The sequence below is a fragment of the Helianthus annuus genome, chromosome 14 (genome assembly GCF_002127325.2).
Source record: "Helianthus annuus cultivar XRQ/B chromosome 14, HanXRQr2.0-SUNRISE, whole genome shotgun sequence".
NCBI classification, from domain to species: Eukaryota; Viridiplantae; Streptophyta; class Magnoliopsida; order Asterales; family Asteraceae; genus Helianthus; species Helianthus annuus.
In genome coordinates, this window is record NC_035446.2 from 167,468,167 (window position 1) to 167,483,070 (window position 14,904).

The window sequence follows — 14,904 nt, forward strand, 5'->3', positions numbered from 1 at the left end:
GGACTGATGTAACCAACATAATCATCAGTCTCTAGATACCCGAATGAACTATGTCTCCAAGGCTCTTGAGTGTAATCCTGCTCTTGATAATTCGTAAATGAACTATGCATTGCAGGCTCTTGAGTGTAATCCTGCTCTTGATAGTTCGTAAATGAACTATGCCTTGCAGGCTCTTGAGTGTAATCCTGCTCTTGATAGTTCGTAAATGAACTGTGCCTTGGAGGCTTCTGAGAGTAGCTTCGTTGAAGGGGCGGTTTAGGAATTGCAGGGTTTGGTATTGTTTGTTGTTTGGATTTTGTAGTTGGTCGTCCACGAGTATTTTTTTTAACATCAGGCTCTTCAAGAAAAGGTATACTTGGATTGGTTAATGCTTTTAACTTTTGTAGTAAACTTTTCTTTCCAGGCATGGATCGATTATCGAAGGCTTGTTTAAAACTTTCCAACTCGACGTCACAAGTAATATCCTCACAATATACTGGTAACTCGAGTTTCCTCCAAAATTCATCGACCGAATCTAAAGGAATAGATTGACCTGCATTAAAACCACGTTTCTTTTTATCAATTTTAATAATAATAATAATAATAATAATAATAATTCATTACTAATAGTAAATAATAATAATAATAATAATAATAATAATAATAATTCATTACTAATAGTAAATAATAATAATAATAATAATAATAATAACAACATATAAAAAAGACAATAAAATAAAATAAAAAAGACAACAAAAAGACAAAGAAAGACTAAAAACAAAAACCAAATGATTGATGGATGTGATATTTTTATAAGGGGGGGTGTAATCAGGAATTAGGGGGGGTGTGTATAGTATCACCCAAGAAAAATGGCATGCTACAGAGTTTCACATAAAACATGAATTTTTGTCAGGAGAATATATTTTAAAGTGAAATACGTAACCATGATATCATACAACTTTCTTCTCTTAGGAAATTACGATATATTACATAGTAAAAGAGATAGTTTGTAATTTCCTCTATTTTTTATCTAGGTATAAATTAAAGTTATGCCCAAAATAGTCTTTATTCATCATTGACACCCATTATAAAAGAAAACAAATATCTAAAGGTATGCTAGGGCTAGGATTCATGATGTACCCACTTTAAAACAACTGAAAACGACATATGATATTCATCAAGTTGGCCTTTTCAAAAAAGATTGTAAAAAAATATTGAATTTGGCCAATATGTCACCCAAGAAAACTTAAAATTTGCAAGGTAATCTTCATTTCCTCCAAAATTGAACTTTGCTTAAAACATCCGTTGAACCAACTTTTTCTTGGAATTTTTCATGTTCGAAATCTTTTCACAGTTCTAGTTGAATATCAAGAATATTATTTTTTGATATAAACAAATAGTTATGAATTGAATAGAAAAGGTTAAGGATTAAAGAATTAATATAAAGGGTTAAGTTATTCTAAAAAGGTAAAATAAATGAGAAGGATAAGCTATCATGACAAGTATCTAATTACGAATCAAGTAAGAAGAGTAATTTCGTCAAAGAAAAAAATTATATGCACGTGCATTTCACATGCTAATAATGCAAGTGACATGCTCCCTCCCATTTTTTAAATGTCCGTAACTTTTTATACGTCATTTGTTTTAAAAATAAATTATACCATAAAATCGAGCATCTTTTTGTCTTTAATATGAGTCCCTATTGTTATACTTTTCAAATGAAATTGAAAACTTAGTTGAGTAAAGCACAATGGACATAATTTAAAGACGAGCATCAAACTAAAAATGCAATAGAAAGTAGACTATAAACACAATTGACACCAGATAAATGACACAATGAATAACAAAGTAAAACACAATAGACAATATATTAAAAACATAATAAACAACAGATTAAAACATAATAGACAAAAACCCAAAATAACAATGTGTTATACGTTCTAATAATAACACAATGTACAGAAACTCTAGTAAAAAATGTGATGACCAAAACCTAGATGAAAAACACAATGAGTGAAACTTTTAACATAATGCATAAAAAACCCAGTAAAAATGTAATTTTTTTACTTTAGTTTCTATATAGCAATATCGTACTCATATTAAAGATAAAAAATGATCGTTATTATGGTGATTTTTTTTTAAAATATCGTATGAAAAAATTATAGATGTTTTGAAATGACAAGGGGATTGACATGTGCATTGCATGCGAAGAAAAGAAAGTCAACAAATGTAGGATATTCCCTTTATGCCTTCTACTAATTTTTCCTCTAAAACTAATCTCAATCATTCATATATAAGATAAATGGACTAAAATCCTTCTCACTCTTCTCTTTTGTTTTGCACTTTTTATTTGACCCTAACTCATAATATAATTGCTAGTATTTGTATGTGTTATTTGTTTTTGTTGAATATTATTCATTGATCATATTATATACTTATACAAAAACCAACCTATCCTACCCCACCTATTACTTAGAGTGATAATAAGAATAAAATACTTAGAATTAGAATAAAATACACCGCATTATGTAACCTTTTTTTTATTTCTAAACCGCTTCCTTATTCCTACAATCTACATCCCAATCGCTAAATCTTACCAATCAGGCCTTTAACTCCTTCATCCAAAACCATTCGCTATTCAGCTTTGACATTAAAGGTTCGTCTCTTTTGATTGCCATTCGATTCAACCATTACATGATTTATCATTTTTTCCTTCTTGAATCGCAATTACAGTAAAATTTACAGTTTAATCTCTTAACTTGAATCACAAACGCTCAACTTGAATGATGGCTTGGGTAAAATTTACGTTTGATACTCTTTTCATCCATATGTTGTTGATTATTTGTTCTCTATTTACACCTTGTTCAATTGACCACCGCATTCCATGTTTATCATTTTAACCCTTCTTGAATCAAAATTAGGGTAATTTGGTTCATTCTCTCAACTTGAATCACAGTTAGGGTAAAATTTGCATTTGATCCTCATATAACCATAATTATGTGTTTCTGTACGGTTTTTTTCTACGATTATTTTTATGTTTGATTTGCTGATTTATAATTAGATCACTTTGTATGTTGTCCATTTTGGGTTAGTTTGTAACGCCCTAACACGTTTTAACCAAATTTAACGCAACAGAAAATGTATATTTAAAATTTCTTTCGTTATATTCATTCTTTCACCTTAAATACTTTAATCCTTTCTATATATTTAATTAAGACCTGACATACTTATACTAAATTACGTGACCATGCACCCACACGTACAATCCATGTCTTAACTCGATCTTCGACCGCATACACTCAATGATGAGAAATCCATAAACCTGTATAACCTGCAGTCACCACATACAAACACATTGTTAGCAACCGGTGACATCATACATAAAATTTTAAAACATGTGTATTCGAGCGTCAACATCTCTTGATCTCACTTATATAAATCCATTAACCCGTCCATTCGAACACATTCATCGGACTTCAATACCGAATCTTTACTTCCATAATTAGTATTCCTGCACTTCCATTACACTCTTAATAGAAAATCGACTAGCATCGTTAGACTTCATTCATATATATAGGTTCACGTATACACATAAGCAAACCTCCTTCGTCCATGCATTTAGCTAAATACCAATTCATTCATACATACTTCTCTATCCGTACGCACATACTTACAATCTACATCTTACGCGTTCATAGTCATACTCTCCTACTAGTTTCAACTACTTACATACAATCAAACCCATATTCACATTTGTAACTACTTATCTTCTCTTAATACATGATACCAAATTGTAAGTTCCCTCTTACCCGCACTTGTTAGAAACTTTTCCCTTAACCACTTTTCGACTCTTTTCGCCAAACTTACCTTAATACTTCCATTGATTCATACCTTCTTACATGACTCACGATAATCATCATACTACAATACATTTTAGAAACTAAAGGGTAAGTTCGGAATACACTTACCTTGCGCGCCCGTATTTGCGTTCGCTTACTTGAGTCTTCTTAGCCAGTTAGCCTTCCACGCTCTCAACCATCTTGACATGATTCCTATACATTCATGTCATTACATTCACGTTCTCATATATATGCTTAATCCATTCCAACAAGCATAAAGAATACTCAACATCATCTCTACATAATCTTTACATGAACTATATATGTTTACTCATTACTTGCATGCAATTTCACTTATTATTGTCTTTTAGACATTTCATCAAACACTTGGTGTGCGTACTACTTTCTAAGCATGATGTACAAGTATTTCATGCTTTTCTTCCTAATTATCACTTTCATTCATCAATACAAGTAATCATCATACAAATTATATACCATACTCAATCTATATACATGTACACATCACATACTACACATATTCACAATCAATTTCATACCCTTTCATGGATTAAACATAAACCCACTTAGCTAGGTGTAGTAATTCATCAAAACACTTAATTTATAGCAATTTACTCAAAATCTTCACTTAGGGTTCGTTCCTAAGCAAGCATACATTGCCAATTTGGCCATAACCTCTACGATTCATACATAAATCACTACTTGTGATGTTCATCAAGATTTCTCAACTTCATTAAACATCAAAATTCAACATACCTTATGATCCCCTAGCTTGGGTGATCGTTAATTAATGTTCCTTCTTGAATTCGAGCCTTGATTCATCCTTCAATTGGATGATATATGATGAACTAGGGTTTGGCTCTCTAGAGCCTTCCCCTGATCACGTACAGAACACACACCAAGTGTGTGTGTGTGTGTGTGTGTTATTTTCATTTAATAAAACAACTTTCAAGTTATCCCACTTTGGTCCCTCATGTTTCGTTTTAATTAAATAAGGCTACAACTCTTCATTTACTACTAACGATACCAATAATCAACTAGGTTAATTATTCCTAGTTAATCTTCATTTACAGGTTAACTTTTATCATTAACGGTACCTTACCCGTTTCTTAATAGTAACCGGGTTTAAATTACTAAACCCGTTTTTGGAGTGTTACATAGTTTGTCGAATATATGTTGTGTTTTACGTTGTTTTCTTGACAACAATCAAATTTTCTGAAAACAATCAAAAAGAAAATTCCCCAAATTTTCTTGCTTGTTCGTGTAGTTATAGAAATAGAATTAGAAATTTAGACAATAGACAATCAATGAATTTTTTCCTTTGTGGTTTACGGTGTGAATTCAATGACTAATAACTAGGGCCGGCCCGTTAGACTTATCAATTTACGCTAAGGACTAAGGCCATCAAAAACAAGAGCCTCTATTTTTCTTTCTTTACATATATTAGACTTGTTTTTAGCATGTTCAAACACCGTTTCTAGGCCCTTGATTTAGGATTTTAGTCAGGAGTCCACACTCTCCACGCACGCCTCATTCTAGAATCCAAAAGCAGCGCCGCAACACACCAACCGTCATTACTTGCGCCGTCTTTTGAGTATCCAATGGGAAATTGATCGCGGATTGTGCGAAATTAGGGCCAACATTAGGAAAAATCATCGTTATGGTTAATCAATGTCTCAAATTTCAATCTCAATAGGACCCCGGCTTTGTAGTTCGCTTGGGACCTCCAAAAACGTTGGAACGACCCTGCTAATAAGATGCCCTTTTAATGGTTTTTTTTTTTTTTTTTTTTTTTTTTTTTTGTGTTATACTTTTAATTCAGTAGAAAAAAAAAAACTATAATTGAATAGAGATGAAGTCATGCTTCATTGTTACGTTAGAATTATTACAAAACTGTTGTAATTGGGGATTAATTATATCGTTAAGTTATTGTACATTAGAGTTTTAGACCATTTGCCAAACATATATGTATATCATAAAAGTAAACCAAACACATTTTCATCATTCAATATGTTTTTGCTATACTTGGTATTAATAAAGTTGTACCCATATTTAAGTGTTTACAATGCTTTATAGTTTTTTTTGGACATAATAGTTAATTTTATCACATCTCGACGTAACATGCGGAGTAGCGTCCACTCGTATGCTTACGTATCATAAAGTAATTAAATTACACTTTTGTTTCTTAGGTATACTAAAAATTACAATTTCGTGCTTTACCTTCAATAATTAAACTAAACATTCTTTACATTTTATGATTATTACAGATTTTGTCATTTTCACTATTTAAAATTTGTAAAATAACTCTCTTGCTTTTACTGTTAAATAATAGGAGGTATAATGTTCATCGTTGTTTTCCTTTGCTTTCCCTTTTATGTCTTTACTTTATTGTTCTTTTCTTTTGTTTTGTTTTTTTCTCTTTTATTCTTTTTAATTTTTTTAAACTATCTAAGACTTTATTATATAATCATTTAATTACTTTAGAAAAAATATAAGTTCTTGAATAGATTAGTTTTATAAAAATATTTTATTTTATTCGCTCAGTTTACTTATTTATTGTTTTTCATATTTTAAACATTTTATTAGTATAATTATTTATAGTTTTTTATTTTAAACATTTTATTAGTATAACGATGTTTTATTGAACTTATATCAAGTCAAAGGTTACAACAGAGTATAAACTATCAAAATTATTTTATCACTGCAAACTTAAAAAAATTACATTTATGATTTTGTAAAATAATATTATAATTATTTTTTCAAGGTACACGTCCAAATTTTAAAACCGTCATATTTATTGTCAGTATAATTTCAAAAGCATTCCACAAATACAATGTAATTAACATTTCCTGTGTAATTTTTAGTATACCTAAAATACTAAAAACTGAAGTAATTTTAAATGTTGTTAGTTTAAGTAAACAATTGGTTGTAAATAAACTATTTTTAAAAGTTACTTAATAAATGATTTGTTTATTAATTTTCATCAAAAAAAATAATTTAGTTAAATAAAAATATTATGTACAGGTGAAATAATTAATTAAGTGTAAAAAATTATTGAGTTGTTGCTTTATTATACATATATGTTCAAAGCTAAATATTTTTACGGAGTAACGTACTACATTTTTATATTTAAAAGTAAAATAAAGCTATAACCCAAAATGGTCTTGTTCACCATTGACACAAATTATTAAAAAAACAAATATACAAATTATTGAAAAAAACAAATATCTGAAGGAAGAAAGGGGGGCTAGGGCTTATAATGTACCCACTTTAAAATAATTGAAAAAGACACATTTATATATGGAGTTCAAGAATATGATTATGATACATTCATGAATAAAGAAATAACATATGAAAAGAATTGAAATGTAAACATCTTCTAGTTTAAACTAGTGAAATTCCTTGCGTATTATGCGTAGGAATTCGATCGGTATCGGTTTGGTTGGGTTTATTATACGGGACAATTTGACGGTATGCTATCGGTACTTCCACTAGTACAAAAGTGACCATTAGACGCGGTTAAAATAGTTTTTAGTCGCGGTTTTGAACCCCGACTTAAAATGCCGTGGCTAAAAATGTATTGTTTATCAGACGCGGTTTGATAAACCCCGTCTTAAAATACACCACCGCGACTTCAAATTGTTACTACTTTTTGGAAAATGGTTTTAGTCAGTGTTTTAAACCGTGACTTAAAATCACTTTATAATTTTATATCAGCTTTTAGTCGGTGTTAGAGGAACCGCGACTTATAAGCAATTATGTAAAAAAATATGCAATTAAATTTTAAACAAATAAAAATAATAATTTGTAGTAAAAAATAAAAAAACTGCAGTCCAAATTTCAAACAATCAATTCATATATATACTCAACATAATAAGCCGAACATACTCAAATCGACCCAATACACATTCAACCCGAAAGTTTACACGGGTAAAATAACAGTCATTACTTATCTATTCAAAACTATATTACTATCCATAAAAAAAACTACAATTAAACCAAGAAACACCTTGCCCTTTAAAAAAAGGCATCTCCTTCCTTGTCTTTTCTATTTCTTCATTCGTAGCCTACTTCGTGTCTGCACCAAGTTTCGTCGGTGGCCGTCAATATCTTTAACATAGCTTTAAGCTCAACTCTTTTTTTTCTTGCATGTTCCTCTTCAATCTCTTTTCACATTTCATGATATATAATGAACACGGCATCAACTATCAACAAGACAAACGAAAAATGACTAAGTGAAATTTCTGTTTGGGAAGTAGTAAAAAAGCAAGTTAGTTATGAATCTATACATAACCAAAGCTTAAAATGTAACTAGTAGTTAAATGGTACGGGGAAGTTTATAATCTGCACACAAAACATCATAATCATTTATGTGAAAATGACGCAAGTTTTTAATCTAATAAAATTCCCCTGGTCCATTTTTATACAAGCCAAGTTTTTAATCTAATAAAATTCCCCAGGTCCATTATGTCTTTGAAAGTCACCTTACCGTTATAATCTGAGTCGTATACCTTGAATATAACTGAGATTATGTGTTTACAAAAGTTAGTTAATATCGAAGGTAAACCATATTCATGAAGAATTTTAAGCTAAACGAAAAGTCAAATTATATTTTTCTGAAAAAAAGGTGTCCATTTTGTTAAATTCATCGGTCGAAATGGGTCATTTTGATCATTTTCTCTTAAAATATAATCAAAAAACAAGATGCTTTAGCTAGCCTTGATCAAAATAAGGTGTGACACTTACGTTCAATCTTCTGGGGCATGCTTGCTTTAGGATTAAAAGCTGACAAGAATATCACAAAGTCCTTAAAGTTCAAACCATCCACCATCTTAAGCAATCTCTATAATAAGTAAAAAAAATTTAAAAAAAAAACATAAAGCAAAAACAAGCATATCATTATGATCATGAAATACTCTCTAGGCATCCCAGTATATCTATTAAAATTAAAAAAATTAAAAAAATAAAAAAAAAACATACCTGAGACAGAGGATTCATTGCAAATTCGGGTACCGAAAGAAACTCATCAGCAGAAATGAATCCCTTGGCATTGCGGTCGAGTTGACAAAATCTTTTATACAAAGAAACTATCTCTTGCTGGGAAACTTTAACATATTCAAACAAACATAATTACATAAAATGAGATCAATCAAGAAGTGAAGTGAGTGTGTTAATGTATAAACTATAAAGAAGAAGAGCAATATATATACTTACATAGATTATTGCAGTGTTCTTGAACATCTTCAATATCATATTGAGTTAGTGTAATATAACAAACACCCTTTAATCTGTTGATATGTTAAAGATTGAAAAGAGATGAAATCTTGGAGAATGAATAAAGATAGGATTGGTAGAAGAAAGATGGGGTATTAATCAATGAAAATATAGTTGTTTTTGTCGAAATGACAAATTTGTTGCTTTCTCATGACGGGGAAACTCATGTATGGCTAATTAGATTCTCGGTTTCCAACTCTAGCTTGCATCAGGCATTACAATACCAACTTTGCACGCACGGGTCTTGACCATCAGCCTGTACCATCATCAACAACTCTAGAAGCCAAAATATACAACTTTTAAACATTCCATTTTCATGATTTGTATGACGCCCCAATTAACAGCCCTAAACCAAAAATCGAAATCTAAAAAGGATCTAGGGGAAGAGGATTTAATAAAATCAAAGATCTGAAATGAAATTGCAAAAAATAAAAAGTAAAAAATCTAACTACACATGAAAATCCAGACGAACAATTAGTTTATTTTATCATGACTAACAATTAGTATGTCTTTTCAACTTCCTATTCACCTGCAACTTAATATTTCTTTCAAATACACAAATCAAACACTTCAACCTAGTTCCAGTAGCTAAAAAACTAGATGAAAAAGTAAACTAACCTTAAGGGGGTTCGTTCGATGGTGGGAACAAAAGCTTCGTCTGGTTGTCGTACGGTGGTCGTTCGGTGGAGATTTGTCCGGTGGGGTTTCGTACGGTGGTGAGATTGGAGCTCGTAGTGTGATTTTGGAGGTTGGTAGTGTTTGCTGTAAATGTGAATTTGGGGGAGATTGAGCAAAAGTGACCATGGGGAGAGGGAAAAACCCCACCTTTTCTGATAAAACCTTAGCCATTGATCACACTCAATATCAACGGCCAGTATTAACCCAGCCACAAACACACGGATCCAACTTCATTAATACAAAAAATTTAAAAAAAATCACACAAACATTTATAAAAAAACATACAACTTCATTAATATTTATAAAATTACATAAACCTAAAAATTACAAAATAAGAAACCTAAAGCGTTAAATAAATTTCAAAAAGGTCGATCTTGTCGAACGCCTTTTTTTCCTTGCCGCGAAACTCTATGTTCGCCACCGCCACCCGGTCCTCGTGGCTTAACTCGCCCCCGGGAACGGCTTCGTAGTAAGCCTTGAAACGCTCGAGCTTGGGACGTAGCTCACGCCATTTATGTTGGCACGCGTTGACGTTGTGGCGGTCGTTACCGACGTTTAGTCGGTAGGCCGCAAAAGCTTCCGGCCAATATTTTGTTTGGCCCGGTGGCCGCCCCTTCATAGCGTCAACGACGCTTGTGACTAGGGCAAGTTCTTCTTCATGGGTCCAGGATGCCATAGCGGGTTCGTGGGATGTTGGGGTTGGGGTGACCGGTTGGGGCAGCGGGGGGATAGCGAATGTTTGGGATGGACCACGGTGGGGTTTGGGATGGACCACATGGTTGGGGTTTGGGGTGGACCACATGGTTGGGGTTTGGGGTTATTTATAGGGGATGTTGGGGTTGGGGTGATCGGTTGGGGTGACCGCTTGGCCAAGCCAACAGTTTGAATTTAAAAATTCAAAACTTTTGGGATGGATCGCTATGACGTGGCGGGTGAGCCAATGAGATTCAGCCAACTAGGATGGCCATACCGCCCCACGCCCGGCTTGAAACCCAAGCCCCAAGGGCCACGCCCAAACCCAAGCCCACCCGGGATGGTGGCTTGGGCGTTTTCCCCCTACCCACCCCCAAACTCCCGCCCCATACCCCGCAGTCTAAAATAACATTGATATTTCATGAAGTATAACTAAATTTCAAACCTGAAAGAAGATGTTCAGCAGATTATCGGTTACATAAACCCTAGAATTTAAGATGCTTTGTTAATAGATTATTGGATGAGGTTTTTTACCTGGAAGGAGATGATGAGCAAGAAACTTGTTTGGATTTGGGATGATGAAGCGGCTGAAGATTTGGGTTTTTGAGAGGGAATTGGGAATTTGGTGTGTAGAATTTTGAGAGGGATTTGGGATGATGAAGCGTAGGGTTTGGGTTTTTGAGAAGGAATTTTGGGGGATAAAACTTTTTGATAAGTTTTTAGATGGCGCCATGATAGATTGGTGATTAAATTAATTAAAAATTAAACGATGACACACAACAATGACACACATATTGATGACACACAACGATGACACATACGTTTTGTTTAACTATTAAAAGTTAAAAGATGACACAAAATCATGACACACATATTTTAATGTGTTTTATTTTTTTGAAAATGACATTTAAACAATGACACACAAGAATAAGTGTCATAAAACATTCAAATTTTACCAATGATGACATTTTTTCTATGACACAAGCGTTTGTGTGTCATAAATTTAATGTGTGTCATTGTTCTTGTGTCATTAAAGGTATTTTTTCTAGTAGTGTAGGAAGCATGCCTTTTATCTCTATCCATATCATACTTAGAAAATTCAAATAATATATATATCTCCATTGTATCATACTTAAAAGGGGTTTTATAATTATATTTTAAGTCAGGGTTTGTAAACACTGTCTAAAGCTATGTAAGCGTATTTTAAGTCGGGGTTCGTATCAAAAGACGCGAATTTTATTAGTGTTCAATTATATTTTAAGTTAGGGTTTGTAAACACCGTCTAAAGCTATGTAAGCATATTTTAAGTCGGGGTTCATATCAAAAGACACGAATTTTATTAGTGTTTAAAGGATATTTCGTTAGTATCATGATGTGATGAGATTGTGTGTGTATATTTAGACGGGGTTATGTGCATTACCGCGTCTAAAAACAAAATTGAACCTCGTCTAATGGTTACTTATGTACTAGTGTTCGTATAGCATCTGAAAGAGAACCGAAAATTAAAGTCACAATTTGTTTTTGTATCAATCGAAAAACATAAAAACAAATACTCTTACCAGGTGCAATAAGACCAATACCAGTATCGATGTTGGCATCTGTTTGACTCCTTACAACTTCAGCCGATATAGCTTACGATGCAAAAAAAAAAAAAAAAAAAAAAAAAAAAAAACACAACTTCGAATAAAATCTCGGTTTCAACAAAAAGTCTTCTGAAATGTTGAGCGAGGAAAAACTAAACACAACGTCATAATCATTATTTTTTCTTTAAAGTAACTAAACACAAGTTATCAGAGACAAATCAAATTACTAAAAAAATAACAATCTTGTTTGTATTGGTTCGCTTAGTTACGATATCAATATGGTAACTGCACTCGGTACAGAAAGATAAAGAAATAGCGCAAACCAAGAAAAAGAAAATCGAAATGTCAGCACGCGTAACATTATATAAGAAAAACAAAAATTGTACGTCGTTGATAACCTTCGTAACTTTAGATGTCGTACATGCAAAAAAATAATGTCTTCGCGAAACGTCAACACACGTAATTGTATATAAGAAATTGAAGTATGAACGTCGTTGATAACATTCGTAACTTTTAGATAGTAAAACAAAACCTTCGTACGCACAAAGAAAAGATTAACGTATTCGAATAAAAAATCAAATGAAAAGCGAAAAAGAACCAATGTTTTGGAATTAAAAGTAAAAAGAGTTGTATATAAAAAATGATTTTATCATAACATATATGATCTTTTTGCAAATTAACAAACTTTAGTGGAAAAAAAAGTTGGCGTCAAAACATAAAATAAATCTGGTTTAACTTTTTTTTGAACAACAATAGCAAAAATATATTCTATACAAATCTAACGCGCAACTGAGAATACAAGGAATATAACAAAGGAAAACTAAAAAAAATACAAAAAACAAGGGGACAAAACAGATATTTGACTCCCAACAACAGAATAAGAAAAACATTCCATAGGAGACCAACGCCACTTCAGCTGATGATCCAAGAGAACAGTTGAGTTGATATGTCACTAATCATCTCTTCAATATGAATACGTCGTTTATCAAAAGCAATGCTATTTCTGGCCCTCCAAATGTGCCTGATCGTAGCATAAATGAATAACCAACCCAGCTTGAATCTGTCTTTAGAGCCTCTAAACACATCCATTTTTGCTGAGACAAGTCTTGCGCATTGGTAACAGTGTAGAAATTGATGTTGCACTATTAAGAGATCAGCGCCCATATTTCTTTCAAGAAAGCACAGTTAATGAAGAAATGATTCGTAGTTTCATTTTCTGTTCTGCACAAATAACACCTCCCTAAGCCAACATAAACCATCTTCTAATTCATTTAGTGTAAACTAGAATTCTGTCCAGCACTACCCTCAGTTGAAGCAAATGAGTTGAAGCAAATGACTTTGATCGGCAACCACTTGATCTATCCAAAGTTTTTCGTCTGGCGAATCACCCGAGTTTGACCATGCAACAACTTTCTAACCTCCTTCATAGCAAAACTACCCGAGGGGTCAGTCCCCCAGACCCATTCGTCCATACCCAAGCTCAAACCCACCACAATTCACCAATTCCATAAGATCAGCAAGGTCTGAATCTGCAACCAAGCCTAAATGCTTCTTTTTCCATTTCAAGTTGAAGGTTATGTTGCCATTATTGTTCAGGGTAGCCCTATTTTCCAGAAGTATGTTTCTATCCGCTTCCGGGTCGAACATAATTGGAATCAAGGTCATTAGTACAAACCCTTCCTAACCAGTTGTCTATAAAAAAAAAGTTCTAGAACCATCCCCCAGTTTTCTTCTGAACAAGCTAGAGATCACCACCCCAAAGTTCATAAAGTCTTCCCTGGGTGATCCTAAACCTCAACCCCACAAAAGAATTCTTTGCTAATTTGTTTACCACTGGAAATTTACTGTTATGAATAGCATTAATACACTTGGTCCATAATGTATTGTCTTCTTTAACGAACCTCCACTACCACTTAATAAAGTGAGATTTTGAATCTTGAGGTTAGACACCCCCAATCCTCCTAGCTCCTTAGGTTTATGTGGTGTTTGTTTTTCTAAAAAAAAAAATCTGCGCAGGCTGTTCTGTCTGCGACGCGCAAACATTACCATCTGTAGACTGTTTGTATTTCCGACGACGTTGCATTAAAAAAACCACGCGCAGACATTACCATCTGTAGACTGTTTGTATTTCTGAAGACGTTTCATTAAAAAAACCACGCGCAGACATTACCATCTGCCCAACCACTTCTAAGATCTTCTAAGGTCTGTAGAGGGTTAAACACCACCACCGTCCACCACCCACCGTCCACGTCCACCACCCACCACCACCGTCTACCACCACCTTCACCACCACCCACCGTCCATGTCCACCACCCACCACCACCGTCCGTACACCACCACTAGTTTATATAGAAGTCGACATACGTTAAAAAACAAACAACCTTCTTCTTGCAGACTGCAGAGGTTTAGTCCACCTCTTCTTATACAGATATCTGCAGATGTGGTCCGCAGACTGCATACATTTTACCTATTAAAAAACAAACAACACCTTAGTAACAACCTCCCATGAAACCCAATGCATCTTCCGATCTCTCTCATTACCACCCCAAAGTAACCTACTCCTAGTCTTATCCAAGTTCTTTGTGACTTTCGAATGGGCTTTGAACATGGAAAGATAATAAAGAAGAAGACTACATAAAACCAAATTGATCAACGAGAGCCAGGAGCCTACCACCAAAAGATAAGTTACTAGCTTTCCAAGAACTAAGCTTAGCCGAAAATTTGTTTTCAATAGGCTTCCAAAACGCATAAGTTCATATTCGCTCCAATAGGTAGAACAAGGTGAGTGAAGGCAAGAGAGGATGTGTCTTAAAGTAGTGACCAAAACATAAAGCTAAAAA

The 14,904-nt window shown here is 33.2% G+C and overlaps 1 protein-coding gene and 1 long non-coding RNA gene across 2 annotated transcripts; both read right to left on the reverse strand.

The window, feature by feature from the left end:
* Nucleotides 1-3,122: 3,122 nt before the first annotated feature.
* LOC110906261 lies at nt 3,123-4,744 on the reverse strand. Its single transcript, XR_002573784.2, has 3 exons — nt 4,593-4,744; nt 3,948-4,031; nt 3,123-3,310 (listed from the first exon to the last, which is right to left on the reverse strand). It is a non-coding gene; the product is annotated as an uncharacterized LOC110906261 (long non-coding RNA).
* A 2,973-nt stretch (nt 4,745-7,717) lies between these two features.
* On the reverse strand, nt 7,718-13,729 carry LOC110907825. Its single transcript, XM_022152750.2, has 6 exons — nt 13,539-13,729; nt 9,729-10,016; nt 9,051-9,124; nt 8,817-8,941; nt 8,583-8,679; nt 7,718-8,041 (listed from the first exon to the last, which is right to left on the reverse strand). The coding sequence occupies exons 1-6, from the start codon at nt 13,727-13,729 to the stop codon at nt 8,007-8,009; spliced, it is 810 nt and encodes a 269-aa protein (XP_022008442.1). The 3' UTR covers nt 7,718-8,006.
* Between the last annotated feature and the right edge of the window lie 1,175 nt (nt 13,730-14,904).

Bases quoted from the DNA above. Each gene is read 5' to 3' on its own strand.
- LOC110907825 (XM_022152750.2), bottom strand. From the start codon at position 13,729: ATGACCTTGATTCCAATTATGTTCGACCCGGAAGCGGATAGAAACATA. The intron at 8,942-9,050 runs GTAAGTATATAT...AATATGTTAAAG, and splicing joins AGAACACTGCAATAATCTAT to TTTCCCAGCAAGAGATAGTT. The intron at 8,680-8,816 runs GTATGTTTTTTT...TACTTATTATAG, and splicing joins CAATGAATCCTCTGTCTCAG to AGATTGCTTAAGATGGTGGA.